A 26,184-nucleotide genomic window follows, 5' to 3' on the forward strand; every position below is an offset into this window, starting at 1 on the left:
CTATCATATATTCTGCAAGCAAGGGAAACATCAACATGTAAGTCCCTTCAGCTCACTAGCATTAACTTAATTAAGGCATTTTAGAGACTATAATTTAAAGGCTATGAGAACCTTTGAAAACGTTTTTTTTTTTTACTAACCCCCAGAAGAAGGCATAGCCGAAATGCGCGTCGGGTCTGGCATCATCCCAGTGCAGGAGCTACATTATGGGTAGGTTATTCTATGTACTTAACCTGATACACTATTGCACTTTACCTTCAGGGATCTCTTTTTTCTTCTTTTAGACATATTTATGCCATTGATTTATTCACATATCCGTGACTCCCTGATTTACATTTTTGCATCTTCCTTATGCTGATTATCTATACATGTATATTCATTTGTGTTACTCATTACATTAAGGCTATATACCACCCATATATTTAAAAAAAATTATGCTCCCTGCATAGTCTGACTCCTTTTTCTGCAATGCATCACTCGTTTTTAATCTTTATTAAATAAAGGGATTTCTGTATTTTTCACTATACTTACATGTACCATGTATGTTAATTGACCTCCCCTTGTAGGCCTTATTAAAACAGTGAATTATAGCGTTTAGTGCAACCTTGAAACTGTTTTTTATTTTAAAAAAAAAATTAACTTTTTGAGATACAGCTTTTATGTATCCTGGATACATAGAAGCTGTATCTTGTGCTGAAGCCCAAATCCGTCAGGTCAGCGGCACTGACGGCTTAGGTGACAGCAGGTCCTGAGATACATAGAAGCTGTATCTCAAAAAGTTAAAAAAAAAATAATAAAAACCAATTCCAAAGTTGCACTAAACACTATAGCACATAGTTTTAGTTGGGAAAAAATAGTCTTCAAACTTTTAAATAGCCCTCAAAGTGGCCTATCTGCTGACAAATTCCCTTTAATACGAAGGCATAGCAAAGCTGAGTTTGTTATTTAACTATTTTGTGCATTGTAATAACTCAGTTAAGACATACTGTAGGTTTACCTGTAACCCTTTGGTAAACCACAGAAAGGACAGATGAATATCACAATTGTTTCTAGGGCCGACCTTAGATGTGTGTGACCTGGGTGGTCCGACAGGGTGCATTGTATGTCACCGCTGAAGATCGTGCCACTGGCATCCAGCGCTTGCACCTCTGATCCAATATTTGTTGCCCAAACATATGGAAAGGCGGCTGCACGGGAAGCAGATACATTCTCTAGTTTATTAATTGGGCAGTGTTATTTAGGTGCTTTATAGTAATGTTATTTGTGCACAGTATGGTATAGTCACTTATGTGTACACTGATTGTATTATCCAGACACTACATAGTACACCATTAGAAGGTACTGCACCGAACACCAACCAACCTAAGGCTGGCCCTGGTTGTTTAAATGGACAAACTGAGCTCTGCTACATCTCTACACATAACCCTTTTTCTCCAGCTCGTTTCCATTATCTACTACATCAGAAGTGCTCCCTTAAAAACTTATTTCAATATCTTTCAAAGGGCAATACTTAAAGCAAACAAAATAATTATTTCATCCTGAAGTTTCTTCAAACCACGGGCACTGTCTGGATCACTGTAAGAACACGTAAAAATGTTAACACTGTTATCTTCTTCTATTGACTTTAATAAAAACAGATTACATTTGAGAAGAGATAAACATAGGAAATGAGAACCTCTCCTATAAACAAAAGGAAAAACCGAAGTATAAAGGGAAATAAAAATACAAAACAAAAGGCATCTCGCTCCTCTCTTTACACGCGGGAGGCTCTGCAGCTGGGAAAAGCACAAAAGGGTGAAAAAAAAGCTGCAATTCTCGAATAAGTGTATAAAACTCATTAGCTTTTGTTCAGAGGAGCTCCTTCGGCTTTGTCTACCTTTCTACAGGATGTTTCAAAGCTGCTTAGTTTGCTGCCTGCCTTTCTCTCCCCTGTTTGTGGGACTGTCCTCGCTTGCTCTTTCTGATTTCTTTGTCCTGACACCCCTGTCCTTATTCTTTTCACTTGGTCTGTGATATATCAGCATTTTGCAGCACTGGGTGGCTTTTGGACTGCATATACTTCTATAATTATATCCATAAAGGCCTGTATGGCATAGAAGTAGCAATTCGTGATTGAGATACCCGGGGACAAAGGACAGGATTAATATTCATAAAGATTCTCTGGAAAAATACAGCCAGAAAATTAAATGTTTGCCACTGTACAACACTGAGAAAGGAAAACAATGAATGGAATAAATCAGAAGGGACGAGAATGTGCAGGGAGCGCAGCATTGACGACACAATAAATACACCAGCTGAAGAATGGAGACATAGCTACAATGAATTGGTCCAGGCCTACCTGCCAAATCGAGAACATTCACTATTGCAGTGTAGCATTTGTCCAATAGACGGCTCATGATTTTGTTTCCGTCTTTGGAATATATTGACACTTAGCAAACTGCAAGCAACAAGGCTACAGTCTATTAGCACTTGATGATGGCTTTCACATTTGCTGTGCATTGTCTTCCACAAAGTAATAGTTCTGAACCAGCTCTCATACATTAGCTTCACTCTAGGATAATGCATTCACATTATTCACATGTGGGGTTCGTGAACGATAAAAAAAATTACATTTACAGACACAAGAAGACAATCAGAGAACATGTGTGCTTGACAATGTACAATAGTGAATAGTTATGGTAATTACTGATCAATTATTAAAAAGTAAGAAAGTCTAGGTTCTATTATACTTAAAGAGGACCCGTCAGTTCTCGTTACATGTCTGTTTTAGTAAATACTTGTATTCCCTGTGAAATAACATAGAACTCTGCATTGCGCCATTCCTCCCTTATTCCTACTGGAAACGATTAAACAAATTGATAACAGGGTTACCATTCAGCTTGTCAATGTGATGTGTCACTACACAATCTGATAATGTCAGCACTGATTGGACAATGTCAGACTATGTAAGGAGAAGCCCCAAGGGAACGGGTAACACCCAGTTGTCAATTTATTCACATATTTTCAGGAGGAATAATCGAAGAACAGAACAATTAGCTGTTTTAGCATTCTAAAAAAAAGATGCTTCAAAATTAACAAAATTTCAGGAGAGCAGACCGGACCTATTTTAAAAAAGGTACAATTGTTAAGACGCCTATGGATTTAATACTACATCATACATATACCCAAAAGCTTTTTTAGTTAAAGTGAACCTCCAGGTTTTATTTTCATGTTTTGTTTAGCTCCAGCATTCTGTGCTTATTAATTTCTTAATATATATTAAGAGGGATCAGAGCTTACTGCAAACTACTTATATATTGAACTCAATAATAACAATGTGTGTAGTAAGCTCCCCCTAGTGGAGTAGACAGACAGAATTTTATCATTTAAAGGGCTTGTCTCATTAGACACCACCCCTTTCAGAATGCGGTCCCTTGGGCGATCAGTTGATCACCACTTGTCCTGCTCCTTGCACCACCAGCCGCTGCAGGGAAAATGTAGCATTACATGGCAGTTATTCAGATGAATGGCCATCCTTGTAATATAAGGATGACTCAAGTCCGTTTGTCCTGGAGCCGCTTCTTCAAAGTGGCTCTCAGTTCTCGCTCATAGGGGACCAGAGGTGTCCTCCCTCCATGATCTTAATAACCCTTTCAACTCTATGTCTTTATAGAGGATTTGGAGCCCTTTATCAGAAAAACTGAGCTTTGACCTGACCGATATAAAGATATTTTAAAATTGTACAGAATTTTGCTCCTAAATATAACATGGTGTTAAAATATAAATAAAATCCTGAGGATGAAGCCCAGCAGCAGTTTACATTTTAAAGTCAAGAATCATAGCTTTAACACTGGATAGTAATTTTGCAGAAAGGGAATTTCTTTGTACTAAATCTAATCAATGACGTTTCTTCTAAAGAAACACGACGAGCAATATAGTAGGCTTACAGGAAAGTGAGGACTGCTGACAAGGCTGATGTGAATCAGATTCACTGCTGTATCAGGCTGTCAATGAATCAATTGAATCACTCAACTGAAAAATTAGATCAAGACTTAAGAGATCCTTCATACGGGAAAGGTCACAGCAGGAATTACATTGCACTCCGCAGATATTTCTAGCCTCCTATTACAGTGATCTGTTACTATAATACAAAAAATCGACAGAGCTTCCTTCTTGGATTGGTCAGATACCCCAGGACACCTTTAGATGTCTTGTAGAGTCCATACTACGAGGGTTCAGAGCTATTTTGGCCGCACGAGGGGGAACTACACAACATTAGGCAGGTTGTTTTATTGTTATGACTGATCTGTATATGTTCTTCATGAAAAAACCTTAAAGAAACACTCCGAGCAAAGCGTATACATTGTGTTAAGCCTAGTGCTGGTCCTAAGAAGGCTATGCCGAACAGAGGAATTAATATCCCTGTATCATGTGCAACCCCCTCAGGACGTAGTCAGGCCATGCGGCCTAACAGCTTAGACCTAACTATGTTACTGTAATAAAATTGACACTATGCATTTCTCTTCGGTAAAATAAAATCAGCGATTTTCTCAATTTAGCTATAGGCATGAATGGAGAAGAAAACATCATGTAGCTCCGGATCAGTAAAGTATCTGCCATGCTACTCCACATATTATGTTGATTTATACTCTGCAATGTTGTAATTGCTTTCTAGTTTAAAAGAAAACCCCCCATGACCAAGTGATCGCCATAGATCTGACTCCTGAAACACCTGGCAATCAATGGATTTTGCCAAGAAAAGTTGTATCCAGCCACACAATTTCACCGGAGTGGCCTCTGCAGGTGAAAGGCAGCATTACATAGTGATCACTCAAATTAATGAGCAAACCATGTAATACATTGCTTGATCGAATCGACAAGTGAATGCCACTTGCTAATAAAAGGGATTTCCAGATCATTGGATTCCTCCTTCCCCTCTATAACGTCCATATGCCCTAATATGTCATGTGCATATGGGTAGTCTTCTTAAGACAACCCCTTTTTTAAGGCGGTTGTACAGAACTAGAAAAACATGGCTGCTTTCTTGCAGAAGCAGCGCCACATGTGTCCATGGGTTGTGTCTGGTATTGCAGCTCAGCTTCATTGAAGAGAATTAGATTGAGTTGTAATACCACAAACAACCTGTGGACAGGTGTGGCGCTGTTGAAGAAAGCAGTCATGTTTTTCTAATCCTGTACAACCCCTTTAATGATTAATCGGTACCAGAGTGGGTGGGACACAGTGTGAAAATAATCATTTTTATGAAATTACTAATCAGTTTTTGCATTTTTGATTTCAATTGTATAAAATGTAAATTGCTTCTACATTCAAGCTCTATTTATACTCTGTACTGCCAAACGAAGTTCTGGAAAATAGCAACTGTGTGTACTAAATCTATCCTAGACTCCCACTTGCATGATTCTCACTGAATCATCGGCTACTATAGGCCAACAATTCAAAAGAAAGAAAAGAGATGGAAGTTAGACACTCATTAAAAGTTCTGTACAAAACTGTGTGGGAACCAGTTTTTTTAAAGGCTATGTACATCTATGAAAACTTATTTTTTTTCTTTAATAAGAATGTCTATCAGTGTGATTGGTGCAACTTTCTAATTACTTTTTATTAAAAATTATTTTTACTTTTTGAGATACAGCTGCTTTGTATTCTGTGTATAGAGCAGCTGTATCTAGCTCTGAAACCTGAATCCGTCAGGTCCCGGGGGACTGACGGGTTCAGTGTCAGCGGGTCCTGTGTGTCTCTGACTGTTATTGATCAGTTCATAACTTAGATGTGATCGATTACAGGTGGATCCTGCGTGTCAGAGACAAGCAGTAACCGCTGTTACCAAACCCGTCAGTCCCGCTTACACGATGGATACAGGATTCAGCGCAAGATACAGATAATCTATATACAGAATACAAAGCAGCTGTATCTCAAAATGTAAAGATAATTTTTAATAAAAAGTATTTAGAAAGTTTCACCAAACACACTGAAAAGTTTTCAAAGATGTACATAGCCTTTAAAGGGTTCTTCAGTGTTTCATAACCCTACCTCATATTGCAAACTCCACTGAAAAATTAAGGTGAAGACTCTAGACAGTCTTTAGACATCCTCACTTACGAACATTTGGTCACCGCTATCAGATCAAGTTTTAGACTTTACATGCAATAATTCAATCAGGCATGTCTCCCCACAGAGAAAAGGTTCTTCTATGATGATTGACTGCCAGGGAGAACTAAGAGAAGAAACGAGTAGGATCCACTGGGTGACCAGATGACAGAGAAATTAGTATGACAAGAGCAAATATGGCTGACAATAGTAACAGTCAGACAACTACGTCCTGTTCCATAAGCTCAGGCAGGAGGTCTAAAGTACAAACAGTTGAGCTTACAAGAGAAAGACTACACACAATTACTACACATACAAACTACTCCTTTTTGGGTGGAGGTACACTTTATAGGCTATTTCAAAATGTTTTATTCTTCCAATACATCTAAATGAGGCAAATTTGTAAATACGCTTGAATATGCAGACCTATGTATCTCCATGGCTACAGACTACAAACATGTGCTCTGTGTAGTCTGATTCTGCAGTCATGTTTTACTTCCTTCTATCTGTTTCCTTTTCTTGATAACCAACAGACAGTAGAAAAAGGGACTGAAGAAGGGGATTGTCACACGACTAGAAACGCATAGAGCTGTATACATAAAACGGAAGGATATTTTTAGTAAAATTATTGACTGACTGACTCTAGCCCAGTACATGTTTAGTATGATAGAGAAAAAAAGAGAACATTGACCGGTAAATTAAAACATGTCCGAAGACCAGAGAATAGAGGTGAACTTTCTGTAAAATAACACAATAAGACTTAAATAAATTCCAAAATTAAATCTATGAGACTGTACAGATTTCTGGCATGATCAGAGAACAGACAACCCGTGGTAATTGTCTACCCGAGCACATCACAGACATCTGCTTTACTCAGGTAATTAGGGTTACAATAAATCAGCACTCGAATAAGACACATTAAGGAAAACAATTGATTTAGGAATTCAGTGAATAAAAAACACACAAAACATATAAAAAAAAAAAGACTGCTGCAAAATATTTACAATCTGTCCCAACTCCAACCATTTTCTTATTCTTTGTTTACACCCAAAGTTAAACCCTTCCGACCCCAAGATGTAATAGTACATTGTAGTGAACGGGTGAATACCGCTCCATCCCGAGCGAGTGCCAGCTGTAAATAACAACTGGTATCCCGCTGTTATGGCCGAGATGAGAGAGAACTTGGATTCCCCCTCCTAAATTAACTCCTGAGATGCAGATTCCAATAGCGACTGTGGCACCTAAGGTTGTTTGACAGAGGGTGCAGGCTAAAGGGGTTTTTTACATAGAACGCTCGTTGCCGATAATTGCCCTGTCAGGTCAGCGATGAGCAGATGAACGAGCAAACGTTTTAAAAAAGTAAAATATTATTGTTGTTGGCAGCACATTTCCCTGTGTAAACAGGGAGTCGCGCTGCCCACATGATAATAATGGATGGGGACGAGAGATCGGAGTAAGGGCATGTTCACACGTGGCGGAATTCTCCAGCGGACGTTTTTTACATTTGTTTCTATCCATTTCTAGTTAAGTTAGTTCAGACGTTGTGGAAAACTCCGCTGCGGACCATAGGCTGCGGTGCAGAATTTTCCCTCCGCAGCATGCACTGTCTGTTGCGGAGAAGAAGCGGAATTTCACTGCGGATTTAAGCCTTTGCAATGCAAAAACTGAAATCTGTGGCAAGTCCGCTGTGATATCTGCAACGTCTGAATTACCTGTCAAATATGCAAATGTTGGTGGAGATTCGTTGCGTAATTGCCCCAAATCTGCACCAACATTTGCAGTGGAAAAACTCCACCATGTGTGAACATGCCCTAACGACCGCTCGTCCCCATCCATAGCTCCGTGTGACAGGAGCAAATGAGCGCCGATCAACGATGTCTCGTTGATCGGCGCTCGCTGCACCGGCCAAAATCGGCCAGTGTAATAGGGCCTTAACGCTGTCACCCAATCAGCATCTTCCCCCTGCGACATGACCACGAGATGCCATTCAATTGACATGGCAGCAGGGGGCTTAAAAAAGGCTCTTCCCATGAATAAGTAAAATATATTAATAAAAAAAAAATAGTAAAAACAATAGAAAATGTACATTTCTGGTATAACCACATTTACAATGATCCATATCATTAAAGAGGCTCTGTTACCAGATTTTGCAACCCCTATCTCCTATTGCAGCAGATCGGCGCTGCAATGTAGATAAGAGTAACGTTTTTTTTTTTTTTTAAACGAGCATTTTGGCCAAGTTATGACCATTTTTATATTTAAGTAAATGAGGCTTTCTAAAGTACAACTGGGCGTGTTTAAAGTAAAAGTACAACTGGGCTCCATTGCGTCTGCAAATATCTGCCCATTGCCTGCAATGGGTCTTACGATGTTCTGTTCAGACGAGGTGTAAAAGACGGCGCATAAAAATACGCCCGCGTCAAAGAAGTGCAAGAACACTTCTTGGGACGTTATTGGAGCCGTTTTTCATGGACTCCAATGAAAACCAGCTCCAATTATGTCCGTAAAAGACGCCACGAAAAACGCGAGTACTTGCAAAAATGTCTGAAATTCAGGAGCTGTTTTTGCCTGGTAACAGCTCCCTAATTTCAAACGTATTTTGCGTTTGCGTGTGAACATACCCGAATACATCTTCTATATCACAATGATAACACTATCAACCCGCCTAAAGACCTAAAATCCGCCAAGCTTCGTTTTGACAAGCTGATAAGATCAATATTCGCTAACTTTGTAACTGTGACCCCCAGCGATCAGCTCTACAATGTGGGAAAACCCAGCAGCAAGTGTTCAATTCCTCTGACAGCGCCACCATATGGAAAATGAAGCATTGCACAGTTCCCATTAATATCAATGTCCATGTAATGTATGTACGTGCTGGGTCCTCCGGAGTAACCACTCTCTGCTAATATATGAGGGTCCTGAACGGGGAATACCCTTCTATTAACTTGAAATTCCCTCCGACGGTATTTGATAATCGACTTTCTTGGCCAGCCAACCATTTAAAAGGAAGAACCCTACCAAGGAACACCAGATCTTGCCCAACCTCCTGATAAAAAATAATAATCAGACATTTACCTAGATATCCATGCGTCAGCACTGAGAAGTGGCGGCTACTTGCTGTATTACCAAAACAAATACATTGGAGCTGTGCCCAAAGCTTTGTCTTGCGATCTTGACCCTTAAAGAGGACCCTTCAGCTATCCTGGCATGTCTTCTTTAGTAAATACTTCAATTCCCTATGAAATAACAATGCTTGAGCAGCTTTTTTTTCTAATTTTGCATTGTACCATTCCTCTGTTATTCCTCCTGGAAATGTATGAATAAATTGACAACTGGGTGTTATGATTGCCCTTGTCAATATGGTGTGTCCTTACACAGTCTCACTCTGTCAGCATTGATTGATTTAGTGGCAAACTGTGTAGGGACACACCCCTATGACAAGGAAAGAGAAAATACACAGTTGTCAATTTATTCTTAAATTTCCCGGAGGAATAACAGAGGAATGGAAAAACGCAGTGTTCTGAGACAATAATTTTTATTTTATGGGGAGAATAAGTATAAAACACTTACTGACTTACGTCAGCCTCTAAAGTTTTATTAATCATAAAAGATTTATTTTGCAGATTCTTGCAAGACATCCAATGTAAGTTTTCTACCTGAAGTCTAATGCTCTGTTCCCAACTTCCCACTTCATTAACTAAGGCAACTGTGTGGGCTATATTCATTAATGTGAAATAAACACCGTTTACAGCAATAAAGCCATTCAGCGCAGGTAAGTGGGAGGTCTGAGCGAAGAATTTTATACCAAAGGGAATGAGTCATCCTGGATAGTCTAATCTCGCATCTGGAAGTCCTAAGAAAAAGTTAAAATATTAATTATAATAATATGGATCAACCAAAAATATAATGGTCTGTGACACGGAGAACATGATAAAGCTTAAAAGGATATTATACCTAAAGTCTGTCTTCACCGGCTGTGCAATCATGCAATTTATTATATCGTTCTCCAGCAATTACCGGCTGGAGAGAGGCCGGCTGTAGTGTTTTTCAATGCGATGACTGACGGAAGGCCTCGAAAAATGTCTGCCCCCCCATGGTCACTGCTTTATCTCACAAATTTCCACTTCTATAACCTTCAGAAACCTCTACCTACATAGGCGCAGCTTGTCTAATAATGCTCCGCTGTCATAAGGTTTGTATAATAGGCTTAACCTTACCATTAAACGGTCACCAGGTAAAGAGGTTGTCCTATAGGGACAAATGGACATCCTAGACTGGGGTCATAGTGGACCCCGCTAACAAAAAGTGTCTCTCCATCAATTATTGGTATGACCAGCATGTAATATTATTTTTCCCTTGTCTCAGTCACTGCCTGACTTTCCAAGTGGCAATATGAACTGATTGCAGGAGGATTCAGAAGTAAGACCCCATGTAGACGTGTGCACGGCCCGTGATTACGGGCACGGACGGCCGCGAAGTGTCACCGCCGCAATCACGGACCGTGCACAAACAAGTTGGCCCGTAAAATGACTTGTCCTATTTTTTTGTAGTCCGGGCTCCCGGCCAATGCACGGACCGTGAAACCACGGTCGTGTGCATTGGCCCACAGTATAGAATGTGTCCTATATTATCCGCAATTGCGGATAGTATGCGGATCGTAATGCACGGTCATGTGCATGAGGACTAAGATCCGCAGAAATCATCTCATCGCCAGCCTGACTTAATTATAAAAGTGGTTGACTTGATAACAACCCCTTTAAGATGATGTAGTTATAGTGCTCAATGCCAGTCTCCTTCATCGAAAGCTAACAAAATATTAGGTAAGATTTGTTAAACGGAATTTTGCCACAGATTAAGCTAAAAAAAAAAGTGGCATACAGGACGTGCGCAAAATTTATTTAATGTTTTAGACACTATTTACGACTCTCTCGACAGCTTTAAAAAGTAAAAGGTGTGTGGGCTAAAAGGAGTAGTAAAATGTGCCAGAATTTATTGAGGAGCAAAATATTGGTGTAAAATACACCAGCCAAGAGGTGACATAGGGAAGAGAAAGTCGCACCAAATTTATCATACAGCATGTGACGGTGGGATAAATTTGGCGTAGTCTTAGCCTGTCTGGTCTAGATTAAGCCTGTCTATCTTTAGGACAGTGTTAATAAATCTGCCCCATTGTTTTTGTATTAGAGGAGAGATGGCTTCTAGATTATTTTCCAATGTAAGCACTGGTACGGTAGCTTTTACTTTCATCTGACATCACTATATGGGCTTGGCCACTCTCACAAGCCCTGTAGCCCCTTTTTTATCCCGGGAAACAGTAGTGGTTTCAGGTCATGGACCTCAACTGATGTTTTTAATACATTTCAGTATTTAAGGGGGTTGCACTTCCCTTTTAAATCACGTAAAACATATATTTTTTTTTCAATTGGAATAATTCAAAAAAGTTTGTTGTTAAACACTTATTATGGCGCCCCCTGGTGTTCCTTTGGTTCACTCTCAGACTGTCCACCTAATGTGTCCGGTGAGAAGATGGCACTTATAGTGCGCTGCTTTATATTGGCTGGCCTGCACACTAGTAGAAATCACTCCCGTGTACAGAGGATTCCAGTGGTGGAACAGAGCTTCTGGGGATGTGTGACCATCGGCTCCAGACACATCAGATGGATGTTCTGAGAGGAAAAATGTTTTATGTTTTGCATAATCTAACAGAGAAATGTAACGTTTAAAGGGCTATCCACTGGATAGGTGATAATTGTTCGATCAGTGGGGGTCTGACTGCTGCGACCCCTAACAATGGCAAGAAAGAGGGTTCCATGTCCCCCTTCCCGTACAGCAGCAAGACGGCTTGCGAGGAGGAGTTGAATGGAGTGGCGGTCAAGCATGCCCTCTGCCACTCTATTCAAAGTTTATGGTAGTGAAGCAAACTGCCAAAGGCAGGGGGACCCAGTAGTCAGACCGCCGCCAATCTTAGGCTGGATTCACACGAGCATGTTCGGTCCGTAAAGGACGGAACGTATTTCGGCCGCAAGTCCCAGACCGAACACAGTGCAGGGAGCCGGGGCTCCTAACATCACAGTTATGTACGGCGCTAGGAGTCCCTGCCTCTCCGTGGAACTACTGTCCTGTACTGAAAACATGATTACAATACGGGACAGTTGTCCCGCAACGAGGCAGGAACTCCTAGCGTCGTACATAACTATGATGCTAGGAGCCCGGCTCCCTGCAGTGTGCTCGGAACACATGTATAGCAGACATGCGCTGCAAAAATAACAGCGCATATACACAAAAGCTAATGCATGTAACATCAGAAAATTAGTAGAAATGACATACCTATAGAGATGATGAAGGCAGGGGACGTCAGCCGAAGCCGGTCTTGGGCGAAACGCGCGTCGAGGCGTTTTTTGTGCCATATCTCTTCACGTCCCCGGCCATCACCATGTCTATAGGTATGTCCTTTCTACTAATTTTCTGATGTTATATGCATTAGCTTTTTTGTATATGCGCTGTTATTCCTGCAGCGTATGTCTGCTATACATATGTTTCACCAGCTAGTATATATCAGACATATATAGCTATTTTGCATATATTTGCCTTTCTGGCTATTGCAATATTTTTGTATACATTTTTTAAATTCATGGTATGCTGGGTATGGGACGTTTTTGAGATTGGTTGTCTCTGTTCTCCTGATGGTATGTTGTCATCTATGCCTTATCGTTATTGCTCTCCATATATGACCCACTTTATCCAATTATATTTATTACTGTGATACCATGTATTGTTATGTATTAATAAAGATATATATATTTTTTATGATATGTGCCAGTGATTTAACCATATTCTGAGAGCCATAAATTTATTTGTCCATCAATTGATCGATGTGCGGGGCGAGTTCTCCAGGTTTGACTGATACCATTTTGGGGTACATGCGACTTTTTGATCACTATTTATTTAATTTTATTTGTTTTATATTTTTTTTTTTACGGAGTTAAAAAACGCTATGTTTTGATAGTTCAGACTTTTACAGACGCGGCAATACCAATTGTGTTAACTTTTATTTTTTTTCACATTGCTTTAGGTAAAAAATGGGACTTGAAATGGGAATTGAACGTTTAATTTTTTTGTTTTTTTGGAACATTAAAAAAACATTAACTGATTTTTATTTTTTTATTAGTCCCCCTAGGAGACTTGAACCAGCAATCGTTGGATCGCTTGCATGATACTAATGTATTGCAGCATATCGCTATACTGACAGTCTCCTTTGAAGCCCCGCCAGTGATCCTTGATTCCTCCTGTTGCAGCGAGGTGTCGGCTCACACAAACTCTTCAGCTGCTTTGTTCTAGCAATTGGTGGGGGTTTCAGTGCTCGGACCCCCACCAATCCAAACTTCTGACAAGTCACTATAACATGTCAGAAGTTTGTCGAACGTTTAGCTACACTTTAAGGGATCAATCCTTGGAAAGCCATCTTGAGTGTGGCTTTCTGTTCTGGGTTCATCATCCCCTTCTATTAGGACTGACAATTGAACGTTATACCTTTAATGTAATGGTTTGCTAGCAGTAAAAGAACATTTACAAATATCACTCCTAATAATTCTCTTTTAGCATAAATGCACAAAATGTTGAAAGAAGAAGAAGAATTATTGCAGCAGTTGCCAATTTCCAGCAGCAGAATGGCGCTGCTCCCGATATAGAAACACATTAAAAATATCACAGACGCATTCATAACTTCTGAACATTGATTGAGTAGCAAATAATGTTTATAAAGAAGCCGAGCATAAAAATGTTAACTAAAAATATACACATATAATAGTGCACCTCGCACCAGCTGACAAACCCGTCAAATTGTGGCACATTGAAACAAAGAGCAAATATTTGAATCAGGATGTTTTCACCCATAGATGAAAATGACGTTTTTAATCCCAGAGATTAGATGCAAAGTCACTGGTTTCATTGTAATTTTCTGTTTTCTATGTCAGTATGTTCTTCGTGGGCGGTACTTGTTAAGCAGGGGCATGCCCCCTGGAGGCAGTGCACCAAAATCAATTGGAAATGAGTACTCCCCTTCTTCTGGTGCATGCCCTTGCTTCCACCTGCAGACCCCACTCTACTTTTGAACATATCATGGTTCTTAACCAGTGTCAGACTCCGGTTTCTTGGCCCACAGGAGAAAATTACCCTGAGGGCTTAACCTCTATCCATGAAATACTTGGCACATCCACTTTTAATTGTATACTTAACTTTGCTATATTATAATTCCACATCAATATCATTAATAGGATAAAAGAAAATATTTAGTAAAAAAATTGTAAGAAATAGACCCTATTTGAAAGCAGTTGGCACCAAAGTCAGCTCCAAATTATGTTGTCTTCAGTTCAGCTGGAACTTTGTGGCTTATAATTATTTTATGGACTGAGTCCACTGAAGGGTGTATTTTTAGGTTAGGGAGCCACCTCATAGAGGTTCGCCTTGTCGTGGCAGGTGGGCTCACACAATTTGATCAAAATGTAGGCTAAGAACCTCACTATTTTAAGTAGATTCAGCAGTAATGCATATTTATTAACATTTAGTGTATTAGGTAGTCTTGACGTTCGCAGAGTGCTGTCACAATGTTTTTTTCTTCTTTACATGTACTGTATTTGCGGTCACATGTACCTGTACATTTTTTATTTTGTTAGGATGTGCAGAACAATACCTTTTATTTATTTTTTCTCTTTTGTGTTTTTGCCCATTGAAGGGTCCCCTGCTACTTTTTTGGGCCAGTCTTACTCTTTCCTCTACCTTCCCCATGCAGAATCTGATAGCTGCACTTGTCTCTAGAGCAGTTGTTTGACCTGTCTAGTTGGTAGGTACATCAACAAAAATATACACATTGTCAATATATGTCAGGTAATAATTTTGAGAAATAATCTGAGAAATACATTATTTTATAATGAAATTATGAATAAACAGGACCAAAAGATATATAGGAATTGCAGAATTTTTTATTTTTTTGCAGTCAGAAAACAATTAAACCCTAAATTAAACTTCCATAGTCCATGGGAAGTGCTCAATCACAGTTTCCTAAAGTACATTAATACTTAACTACCAATGGGAAATAAGATTTTTGATATTCAGTGTTGACCACTTAAAGGAATTGTCCACATTTTCACCATTTCAAATTTACTAACTGGTGAATTGGACCAGTGTGTATCTCTACCAGTCACCCATACTACTGTATATTCCTCATAGAACCAGTAATTTTAAAACAGCAAGAACACAGACCCAAGTCAAAATCCTTGACCTGCAATGGGTATCTAGGACTGCTGTCATTCAGTATAACCTACTCCATGGGTATACATTAAGCACTTGACCAATGCCACCAATCTCAACACAAACAAACCACCCATGTCACGCCAACCCCTTTGAGAGTCATCAATGGACCTCCAGCTACAACAAATTGATTCCACCATGACCCGTCTTCGTTAACAAAATTCTATTTGATGACAATCGCTGCTACATTTGAGAATATGGAAACATGTCCCCTATATGGGACCCTCCGTATAAACAAGCGTGCTACTGGTGGTAATTCGATGATGTATCACTGAAACAAGAAGGAACACACATGCATCCAATCTATCAAGGTGTTTCGTTGGATTTCACGTCTTGTCACTCGAAGCAAAGTAAAGGTGACTGGCTTGATAATATATTCACATTTTATATCTTTTACAGAGGTAATTCTTGTTCCATAACTTATTTGTTCGAAGAAAATACACTGGCATACTTAAAGGCTCTGCTTCATAGCCCCTGCCATCCCTTAGGCACAAGCTTATTTCTATTTTATCTAATACCAAACTCAGCACCGGCCACAAGATGCAGAATAAAAATGTTCCATGTCAGGTACAAGCATTTGTAGAATTTTTCTTACCCGAGAAAGCATTGTTCGTGTTCAGGAAATAAATCTCTTCTTGCCCATCACCATCTATATCACAGGCAGTGACCCCAATAGCATTGCCCTGGCGATCCCGGAGCGAATAATAGGGAGAGCTCCGCTCATCCACCGCTATGTTCACCAGGCGACCTTTTTCTTTCATGTATTTCAACACAAGATTGGGTCCATTATATCTAAAAAAAAGAGATAAAAAAGGAAAAAGGAATAAAAAAAAAGAGATGAGACAATCAAGAGGGAAGTTTTCTCACAAGCGAAAAGAGAAGAAGAAGCATTCATATCTATTAATGGACAAATGGACTACAATGGCTGCATATGGTATGATCCAGATTTTTTTTTTTAGGTGTATTTCTTATTTTAGGAATCCAGTCAGTCGTACAAAATTCTCAGGAGCACCTTACCATATTATGTAATAAACCTAGTGTCCATTACAAATCAAAACAATTCAACAAGAGCTTACAATCGAATCCAGAGGGCTGATACACATGGGTGTATTACGAATCTAAGTGGAAGTACGGATCTGTAATATGGCACCCATAGTCTACTTTGTACTGCCATTTATTTTGAAGGGGGCGTGCATCAGAATTACGACCAAAAAGGTGCTTAACCCCATAATGACCAGACCTACTTTGGCCTTATGACCAAGCAGTCATTTTAGTTTCTTCATCGAGAACTACATGTGGGTCCTCTTTCATTTATAAGTAGCTAATCTCTGGGGCGGTGGGAAAACTCTTTGCTATTGCGAGGTGAGAACCTGTGCAGTATTCCCATTTGCATTATCAGCAAATATGTGGGGTGACAATTGTCTTCAGGGTCACAGAAAGGGGTGGAGGGGGAAATAATGATCAGGCATTCCGTCTTGGGTGGCAAAACCGGACACCATTATGGGTGCATTAGTTTGATCTGCTACCACCTCTTTGTTCTATACACACCACTACTGTAACGGATTTGCTATTTATGAAACTAATTTCTGTATCCCCATTGGTTGAGCTCTAACAACAAGACCATGTTAGTCTATGATCAGACAGAGATGACTCTTTCTCAGACATACGGTAGTAAAGACCTGAGGCTGGGTTCCCACGTTGCGGTCAATTTGTGTTTTTTTACTGCAATTTTCACCAAATTGCAGCAAAAAAAAATATCATGTTTTGACCGCAAAATTTAAACACAGCCTGTAGTAAGTGTATAGGGTTAGTAAGACAATAGGCATACCGCTAAACCTCATTAATACCTGCAATGAAATACAAATATTAATGGGTTTTATTTCTCACTTTCCAGCACATACATTTAACAGCAGTCTATGTGTGAATAACACAGTACACACTTACTCAATCATCAAGTATCTGCCCTCCTTTCCTGAAGCTCGGACGCTATTCCATGACCACAGCCAACTGCTTCCGGCATGGACATCCGGTGCCCGGAGGTGCCGGAGCAGTTAATCGGTGCGGGATCCGGGTGTTGGACCCCCACTGATCATATACTGGTGACCTATCCTGTGGATAGGTCATCAGTTGTCTGTGCCCGAACAACCCCTTTAAGAAACAAAGTTAACCAACACCCATACAGTATCACCTGTGTCGAAAATTACTGACCACTGCAACTCAATAACCGGGAGTAGCACTTAACAGCTATAATAGCAGCTACATTTTTTGGAGGAATTTTTTTTATTTAGTTGCGCTCAAGTGGGGTAAAATTACAGACTGCAACTTAAAGGGGTTTCCAGTCCTAAGAAATTGATGGCCTATCCGCGGTCTCATCGGTAGGGGTCTGACTCCTGGCATCCCTGCCAATCAGATGTTTCGAAGGGGCCACAGTGCTCGTACAAGCGCTGCTTCCCCTTCATTTCCTTTACTGCTTACACGCTGAATCGCCGATATACTTGTAGCGGTGGTTCCCAGTATTACAGTCTTCTCATGTTTGAACCGCACCTACAAGTGTGTTGGTGATTCACAGCATGAGCAGTAAAGGAAATGACAGGGAAGCAAATCTCGTACAAGCGCTGCAGCCCCTTCAAAACAACTGAGCATTGGGGTGCTGCGGGTTGGACCCCGACCAATTAAATCTTGATAGCCTATCCCCAGGACAGGCCATCAATTACTTAGGACTGGAAAACCCCTTTAACCTCAATGTTTTCTTATTGGAAATAAGTTTAGAGGCCTCCGTCACAAAAAGTCATACTTGAATGGAACATTTACGATGGTCGTACATAATTGGTATATATTACAGTGAATTTATTAGACATTACCTGCCTGACAGAAACAGAAGGTTTTGTGAGAAAAGAGAGGAAAGAAGGAAACAATGGTAATGCTTTTCCTATACGCTGGCTCCATGGTGACATTGTAAATGGATGGAGATGTCTGAATAATGTATTCATCAACACCAATCAATAATGACATTCGAAAAGACTAAAGACCAGCAAGAAAAAGGCTTTTATCTACATAATCTGGTTATGTCATCGCTTATCCATTGTTCTAAAAAACACACATTGTTAACACTCAACTTACTGAAGAAAGTCTTTATATACCTGGCGCCAAAAGGTCCTAAAGGCCCTTTTTACTGCGGCAAATGATCTGATGAACAAGCGTTCATACGAATGCTTGTTCCCGATCATTGCCCTGTGTAAACAGGTCAAAGATCAGCCGATGAACAAGCTCGTTTATCGGCTGACCACATCTTTTATGCAGCCAAAAAATTGGTACCTGGTTGGCAGCACATCTCCTGTGAGATGTGTTGCCGACATGACGCAAAGGCATGAGGATGTACAATCGTAGTAACAATTGTTAGTCCCCATACTAAATGATTATTGTTTCGTTTGAAGGGAGCATAGAACGTCGATCAACAAGCTGTATTTTCAATTGGCGCTCGTTTTAAAATTGTAAACACGGACGATATCTGCCTGTGTAAAACCACTTTAAGTCTGCAGAGATGGAGAACATACTTTAATACATAAGTCACGTAAATTATCGACGTCCTTTATCAAAATACATTTTACAGGACTGACATAAGAGTTAATCTGTTGCATAACTGGTGCCAAAAGTTCCTCAGTAAGACCTCATGCTAACAACCCTATGAAAATGACGGTACCATATGGCACTCTGCCAAAGTTGTAAGTAGGCTTTACATGGGGCAAGTATTCAGTTATTTGCCCTAGCTCTGAATCTAAATGCCACAGTCAAGGAAGAGTGGCTTATTGGTGCCAGCCTGGCACTCAGCACCTGGGCACAAGCCCCCCCCCCCCCACATTATATATGCTCCTGCGCTTTTTACCAATGCACAAACTGAACAAATGAAGATCAGTGTGGTACCGTAATTTTTTGACCATATGTTTCCCTATGGTGTTCAGTGCAGTTAACACATATGTTCTGTTCTGTGGGTACCATATGGAAACAGACAGAGAAAACTCAATAATTCCAGCTATTTTTGCTGTTTTTACATTGATGTACCAGTAGTTTAGGGGTGAAACATGGTACTCAATACAGGTCTGATTTTTCATTATCCATTGAATTCTATGGGTGAAAATTGGCGTCCATATGGCATTAGAAGGAGCATGTAGCTGCAGACTGACTGCCTATAAATAAATATATCTGGAAAAATGGGGACTCATATAACATGCGGAACTGGCGAGGATCGGTAAACTGGTCATGGGCATGAGGCCTTTAAGATGAGAGACTCCTCAAAAATTCTAGTGCCAGAATTAATTTCCATACCTTGGACTCTTTGACAAGGGTCTTCTTCAGTCATCAGCAAGTGTATCTAGGAGGGCCCTGTTCCTTGTGGCAATTGCATTGATGTCTGTGGAGAGGGGGCTCAAGATAAATTTGGCCCAACGGTTCCGCTCCCACAAGCAATATGAACCTATATAAGGCTTCCCCCTTTCTACAGGCAACACATTGGTATTAAATAGAGGAAGAGGAGTCAAACAAAGTAGACCTCCAAACATTTGAATCGCAAATGGTTGGACATTTTAAGATCTATTCCTGTTCCAACAAAGACACATAATCCTTGCCTCTTTGTGGTTTGACAAAAAAAGGACTGTTGGAAGGTGTGCCCAAGAACCATGTTCCCCTTTCCTTCTCCAAAGAATAAGAATATGGATAAATATGTGCCAGGCCCTATAGTCCTGGAATGGGTAGGGGTAAACTAGGAAAGGCCGGCCGATTGATAAACTGACTTTCTAATTAACTGTTTGATATGCAGGTTAAAGGAACACACCTAATAAAATTGATATAATGCCTAGTGCAGGGCCTTAGGGGGCGGATCATGGTTTAAAGAGGCACTCTAGAAAAATATTTTCGTTTGTAAAGTAGGTTAGGTAATAGGTAGTGAAAGTAAATCTTTTACTGGTGGCTTTATTGTAAAATTATCTGCTTAATTCCCGTTTGATCCGTTGACCCGCCTCCAAAGTCAGTCTCTCTATGTAAGTCTATGAGAGCCTTGATGAAAGGTGCAGGTCACGTGATCTAACGGTAGACCGGAACAGAGCAGATCATTTTACAACAAAGCCACCGGTAAGGCCGGTTTCACACGGGCGTGTTCGGTCCTTGATATGACATAATCTGGTTATGTCGATAAAAGCCTTTTCCTTGCTGGTAAATAGACTTTTCGAATGTCATTATTGATTGGTGTTGATGAATACATTATTCAGACACCTCCATCCATTTACAATGTCACCATGGAGCCAGCGTATAGGAAAAGCATTACCATTCTTTCCTCTTTCCTCTCTTTTCTCACAAAACATCTGTTTGTCAGGCAGGTAATGTCTAATAAATTCACTGTAATATATACCAACATGTAAGACTCTGTTCACATATGCATCGGAGCCTCCGTTGCAAATTCCATCAGATATGACCAAAGGAATAGCGCTGCCCGTGAGTCACGGTAAAATCATGGCATTAATGTTTCCGTATGACAAAGAAAGTTTATGTACGACCTTCGCAAATGTTCCATGTGTCGGCAATATTTCCCGGACCGAACACAGTTCAGGGAAGCGGCTCCTAGCATCTTATTTATCAATGATGCAAGAGTCCCTACCTCCCCGCGGGACAACTGTCAGGTACTAAAAACATGATTATAGAATGGGACAGTATTCCCTACTAGCATCAAAGATAACTATGTCCAACTATGTCCAATGTCCATCACTTTTGCTGACCCCACCATAATATTTAAGAGATTGCAATTTCTTAATAGCTCTTTTAGCAATTCTCTTTTTATCTGGTATATTACCCTACATTGTGCAGCATGCTCCTCATAATTACACCTGACACAGGTAAAAGAAAGAAGCCGTAAGGTGAACACAAAAGGGTCTTTAGACAAAGTACATACCAAAATCCTGCCAGCATGGCTGTGGATCCCTCCTGCTGGACCCTTGATTTGTATTGAAAGGCCCTGCTGCTCAACAGCTGCAATTGTGTAACTGCTGTGTATATCGATTAGTGATTTTGTCTGCTAGTTGGTAATTAAAATGATGGTGTGCCCCTCTGTTACTCCTGCGCATATCGACTGCCAAACACTCTGCTGGAAAGAATACTGCTGGAACGCCGGCTGGCATTAACCACTGACATATGATCTCCATTTACCTTGTTGTGAAATTATTTGACTGTATTCTGTGCTACCTGTAACTATGCAAAACTAAGAGCCAGGAACATGAGCGAGACACCAACAGGTGCCACTATAGTGGCACATCCTATTGATATTACAACAATACCTATGCTGAGACCAGGGGCGAACACATACTATTAAGGGGCCCTGTACAAAAACAGTGTATGGGCATCCTTCCACATTCATGCTGGACTCGTAGGCTCACAGGCGTTGTAGCCACTGGGCCTGGGACTATTGCCAGGTAGGGGTTAACTTAGTTTCTGTAGGTAGAAGTTCAGGGCTGATCCTCCTCTTATCCCTCCTTTCTCTCTCTGTTCCCGGCTTGAGTGTAAGCCTATGGGCGGGAAGACGGGTGGTTATGCTAATAGGGGGGAGTTTATAAGCTCATCACTCCCGCTGTACTTCCTCTTTTGGCCGTGAAAATTTCCCGGCCTCCCTCTCAGGTTTACTGTGGTTGATGGCGGTGGTGTTTTGTGTGTTTTTTCTTTTACACTTTGACGATTGTTAAATTTTGTGTCTCTTATTTTTTTTTAAATCTGTGCGATTGGCTGACTGGGATGATGTAGGGTCTGTGTAATCTATATACGAGGTGCGTCCCAAAAGTAATGAGAATGATTTCCTAAAAAATCCTTTTATTCGAAAAACATACGATTAGGCTCGATCTTCAGGCCCCATGCACACGACCGTAGAATTCATCCGTAATTACGGACCCATTTACTTCTATTGACCACGGACACCTTCTTGTATATTTACGGGAAGGTGTCTGTGTGGTAGAAAGGCTCCGCAAAAGCCTTGCTCCCATACTTTATATGCGGGTGGCTGTCTGAAGCAGTCAGTGGCCGGCCATGCCCGTAATCACGGAGAGTAATCACGGGCACAGTCTTGTGCAGAAGGCATGAAAGTAAGTTCCTGGGACTGAACACGATGCCAGCGACACTGCCATTCTTCAGTGGTGGAAGTCTTCATTGGGGAGGTTGTTCAGAGCCCCCGTCGCGGCTGACTGGACGTTTTCAACAGTACCAAAATGGTGTCCTTTCAGGTGAGTTTTGATTTTGGGGAACAAAAAAAAAATCACACGATGCCAAGTCAGACCTATAGGGCACCTTTTCATCGGTTCTTGACGTTGAAGGTCGCCCTGAGCGCTGTTTATCCTCAACAGCTTCCCTTCCATCCTTGAAGGCCTTGTGCCATCTGAAAATTCGGGCTGCCAACAAATCAGCTTCCCCATACCCTGTCTTCAGCATCTCTAAGGTTTCCGAAGCTGTTTTTCCAAGTTTCACGCAAAATTAGATTTCCTAACGCTGCTCGATGCTCCTCTGCATTTTCATCCATGACGAGAGGGAACAACAAGGGTGCACTTTTGTTACGCACTGACGCTTTGAAGGGCTCGGGCTCAGCTGAGGATGTTCCAGCCGTATACTTGAGATACCCCCGCAACAACCTCCATCCTCACTTTCCTCACGCAGCCCTTGTTGGGAGCGTAAAAAATCATTCTTATTATTTTTGGGATGAACCTCGTTAGACCCATGTAGAGTGTGTGCAGGGGAGGAGACGAGTGAAGTAAGTTCCATGTTTTTGTGTCCTGCCCCCTCGGGGCTCCTGTGCAGCTGAATAGACCGCACAGGATATATATCCGCCTCTGGCTGTGGCAACCACTTTAAATATGACTGAAGTTGAGGTTTAATTTTATTATAGATCAGATAGAAAATACCCCACAGTTCTATCAGCTCGCCAAATGTTCTGCAAACCCCTAATGCTTATGTACAACTTAGTTGAACATGACCCTCAAGTTTTACAGAACAGCCAGACATAAATAATCCAGGACTTGTTTGATGAAGGCATAATGTGACTGTCTGCTCAGATCTGAACCAAGTGCTACATTTTGTAGAATACTTTGTCATTTTCACAAGCCTTTGTTTTATTCTGTCCTGGGAAGAACCGGATTGCAGAATATGCACAACGTTAAGGCGAGTGAGCTGGAGATCTGTACATCCGCATCTCCGAAACCCACAGGGACATGCAATTATCCATCCATCTCCAGCTTTTACCACTCTTGCATTAAACAAGCCGTCAACCGGAGCCGGCAAGATACTGCAGCATATGCTCCAATGCCAGGATAGCTCATGCTGTCTACATCACTTAGGCTGAGGCCTTGTAAACTCAGCGCCATTTCCATATAAAGTTCAAAATGTCAATTAATCTGCACCATGGCTGTGCATAAAGAGGCTTTCACGCGAAAATAAAAATGGAAATAGATGTCTTTACATTGTTCTCTTATATGAACTAGTGAAATATTCTTTTGTAGAATTTTTTTATCTTGGCTATCTAGGCTGACACTGAGTGACAACCATTAATGGACGCCATTACAATGCCCATAGGGTCCCTCAGCTTACCACCGCCCCTCACCATGGCACATATCTCCAAACATTTGAATCCCATATCATGGACATTTTATGTCCAAAACCGCCTAAAAAGACCTCTTTTTATGCAAATGTGTGCAAATTTGAATAAGCGCCACTCCTATAAATAATGGGCCCACACACAGTAATTGACAACTCTACATGTATACATTGCCCCACAGGAAAAGCTGTGAATGAGTGTGCGTGGGCAGAGGACGCAGGACTCACAGGCTTTCTCTATGAGTGGGTGGGGAAGAAGGAATCACAGGCTTTCTCTATGAGTGGATGGGGAATGCAGGACTCACAGGCTTTCTCTATGTGTGGGTGGGGGGAAGTAGGACTCACAGACTTTTTCTACGAGTGGGTGGGGAAATCAGGACTCATAGGCTTTATTTATGAGTGGGTGGGTGAAGCAGGTCTCACAGGCTTTCTCTATGAGTGGATGGAGAATGAAGGACTCACAGGCTTTCTCTATGAGTGGGTGTGGGGAAGCAGGACTCACAGTCTTTCTGTATAGGTGGATGGGGGAAGCAGAACTCACAGACTTTCTCTATGAGTGGGCGGGGAAAGCAGGACTCAGAACCTTTCTCTATGATTGGATGGAGAATGCAGGACTCACAGGCTTTCTCTATGAGTTGGTGTGGGGAAACAGGACTCACAGGCTTTCTCTATGAGTGGTTGGGGGAAGCAGGAATCAAAGGCTCTCTATGAGACGGCAGGGTGAAGCAGGACTCACAGGCTTTCTGTATAGGTGGATGGGGGAAGCAGGACTCACAGACTTACTCTATGACTGGGCGGGGAAAGCAGGACTCCCAGACTTTTTCTAGGAGTCCTGGCATTAGTTTAACAGTTTTTTACAGGAAAATACTGAATGAGATCATCAAAAACGGTTTATGCCGGAGCTCAACATCTCCCCCTTTAGCCTCTGCTCCCCCCAAAAAACTGATCTCGCAGAGCTGCTTTATTTATTATATTTTAGGGGGGTCCATAAAAATAATTTCTTGATAGTAACCTGTCACTTTAATATTGTTAGAACATGCTGACAAAAATCACCAGCTTCTGAGAATATATTTAAAAAGTAACAACCAATATGGCGGCAGTTCCGGTGGTCACTTTTGCAAAATGGCTGGCGCAACTAAATACAAAAATTGCCAATATCTACGTAAGTAAAGAACGCATAATTACCAAACTTTGAGTTCTGCTCTAACTTATAATGTACTAATTTATTCTATTAATACATTTATTCATCTATTTTTTTTATCCTTTAGGCTAGATTCACAGATTTTAGGTCAGGTTTTCATGGTGTTTTTCGTGGCATTTTTTTCATATTTTTATCTTTGTAAGTAAAACCCGTGTTTGTTGTATGAAAATATTAAGTGGTACTCAACACTCAACCACATTTTTGCTTGTGGCTTTTTTTGGTGTTTTTTGCTCTAGGCATGCCTGTATGACGTGTTGGGAAAAATCAACAATATATGACCTGACAATATTTCCAAATATTTTTGTTTGCTGAACCGTGCATGCTTGGGAAGTAAAAGGCAATGTTAGAAGTTTTGATTGGTGGGGGTCCGAGCACTGAGACCCCTAGCAATCGTTAAAGCGAAGCTCCAGAATTACTCGTGTGAGCGCTCAGACGTTTTGTTTCTGTTCGGCTTTTTCTGGAAATCAATGTATCGGAGTATGGACTCAATAGAAAGTCTACGAGCCCGTACTCCGTTACATCGGCTTTCCAGAAAAAGCCGAACAGACACGAAGCGGCTGAGCGCTCACACCAGCCCTTCTGCTGCTTCGTTCTAGCGATTGGTGGGGGTCTCAGTGCTCGGACCCCCACCAATCAAAACTTCTGACATGTCACTATAACATGTCAGAAATTTGTCAAACGTTTCGTTACCCTTGAAATAAAGCATCAAAGTGGTCAAAAGGCACCGGAAACAATAGTTACTGAGATGTAGCAGGGCTAATTTTGTCATTACCGTTTCTTTTCTGCCCAGAGCTATAATCATAGATTAGGTTTACCTGTATTCTTATGGAAAACCTGTAATAATAACAACAACATATTTTGCCAAATAATACACTCAGTTCTTCTGTACTTGTATTTCCCCAGCGAGGCATCGTCAATATCCATGCATGGAAGGTCTGTTGCGAGATTATTCCGACTCCTTTGTCTTTTTGTAACAT

The 26,184-nt window shown here is 40.9% G+C and overlaps 1 protein-coding gene across 4 annotated transcripts in view; it reads right to left on the reverse strand.

The window, feature by feature from the left end:
• CRTAC1 (cartilage acidic protein 1) overlaps nucleotides 1-26,184 on the reverse strand; it is a 365,203-nt gene that overhangs the window by 220,630 nt on the left and 118,389 nt on the right. For all 4 annotated transcript variants that reach the window (XM_075843067.1, XM_075843068.1, XM_075843069.1 and 1 more), the window contains exon 3: nucleotides 15,989-16,185. In XM_075843067.1, the coding sequence (XP_075699182.1) occupies nucleotides 15,989-16,185 (197 nt within the window). The remainder of the gene's footprint in view (nucleotides 1-15,988; nucleotides 16,186-26,184) is intronic.

Source organism: Rhinoderma darwinii, chromosome 11 (genome assembly GCF_050947455.1).
Source record: "Rhinoderma darwinii isolate aRhiDar2 chromosome 11, aRhiDar2.hap1, whole genome shotgun sequence".
Classification (NCBI taxonomy): domain Eukaryota; kingdom Metazoa; phylum Chordata; class Amphibia; order Anura; family Rhinodermatidae; genus Rhinoderma; species Rhinoderma darwinii.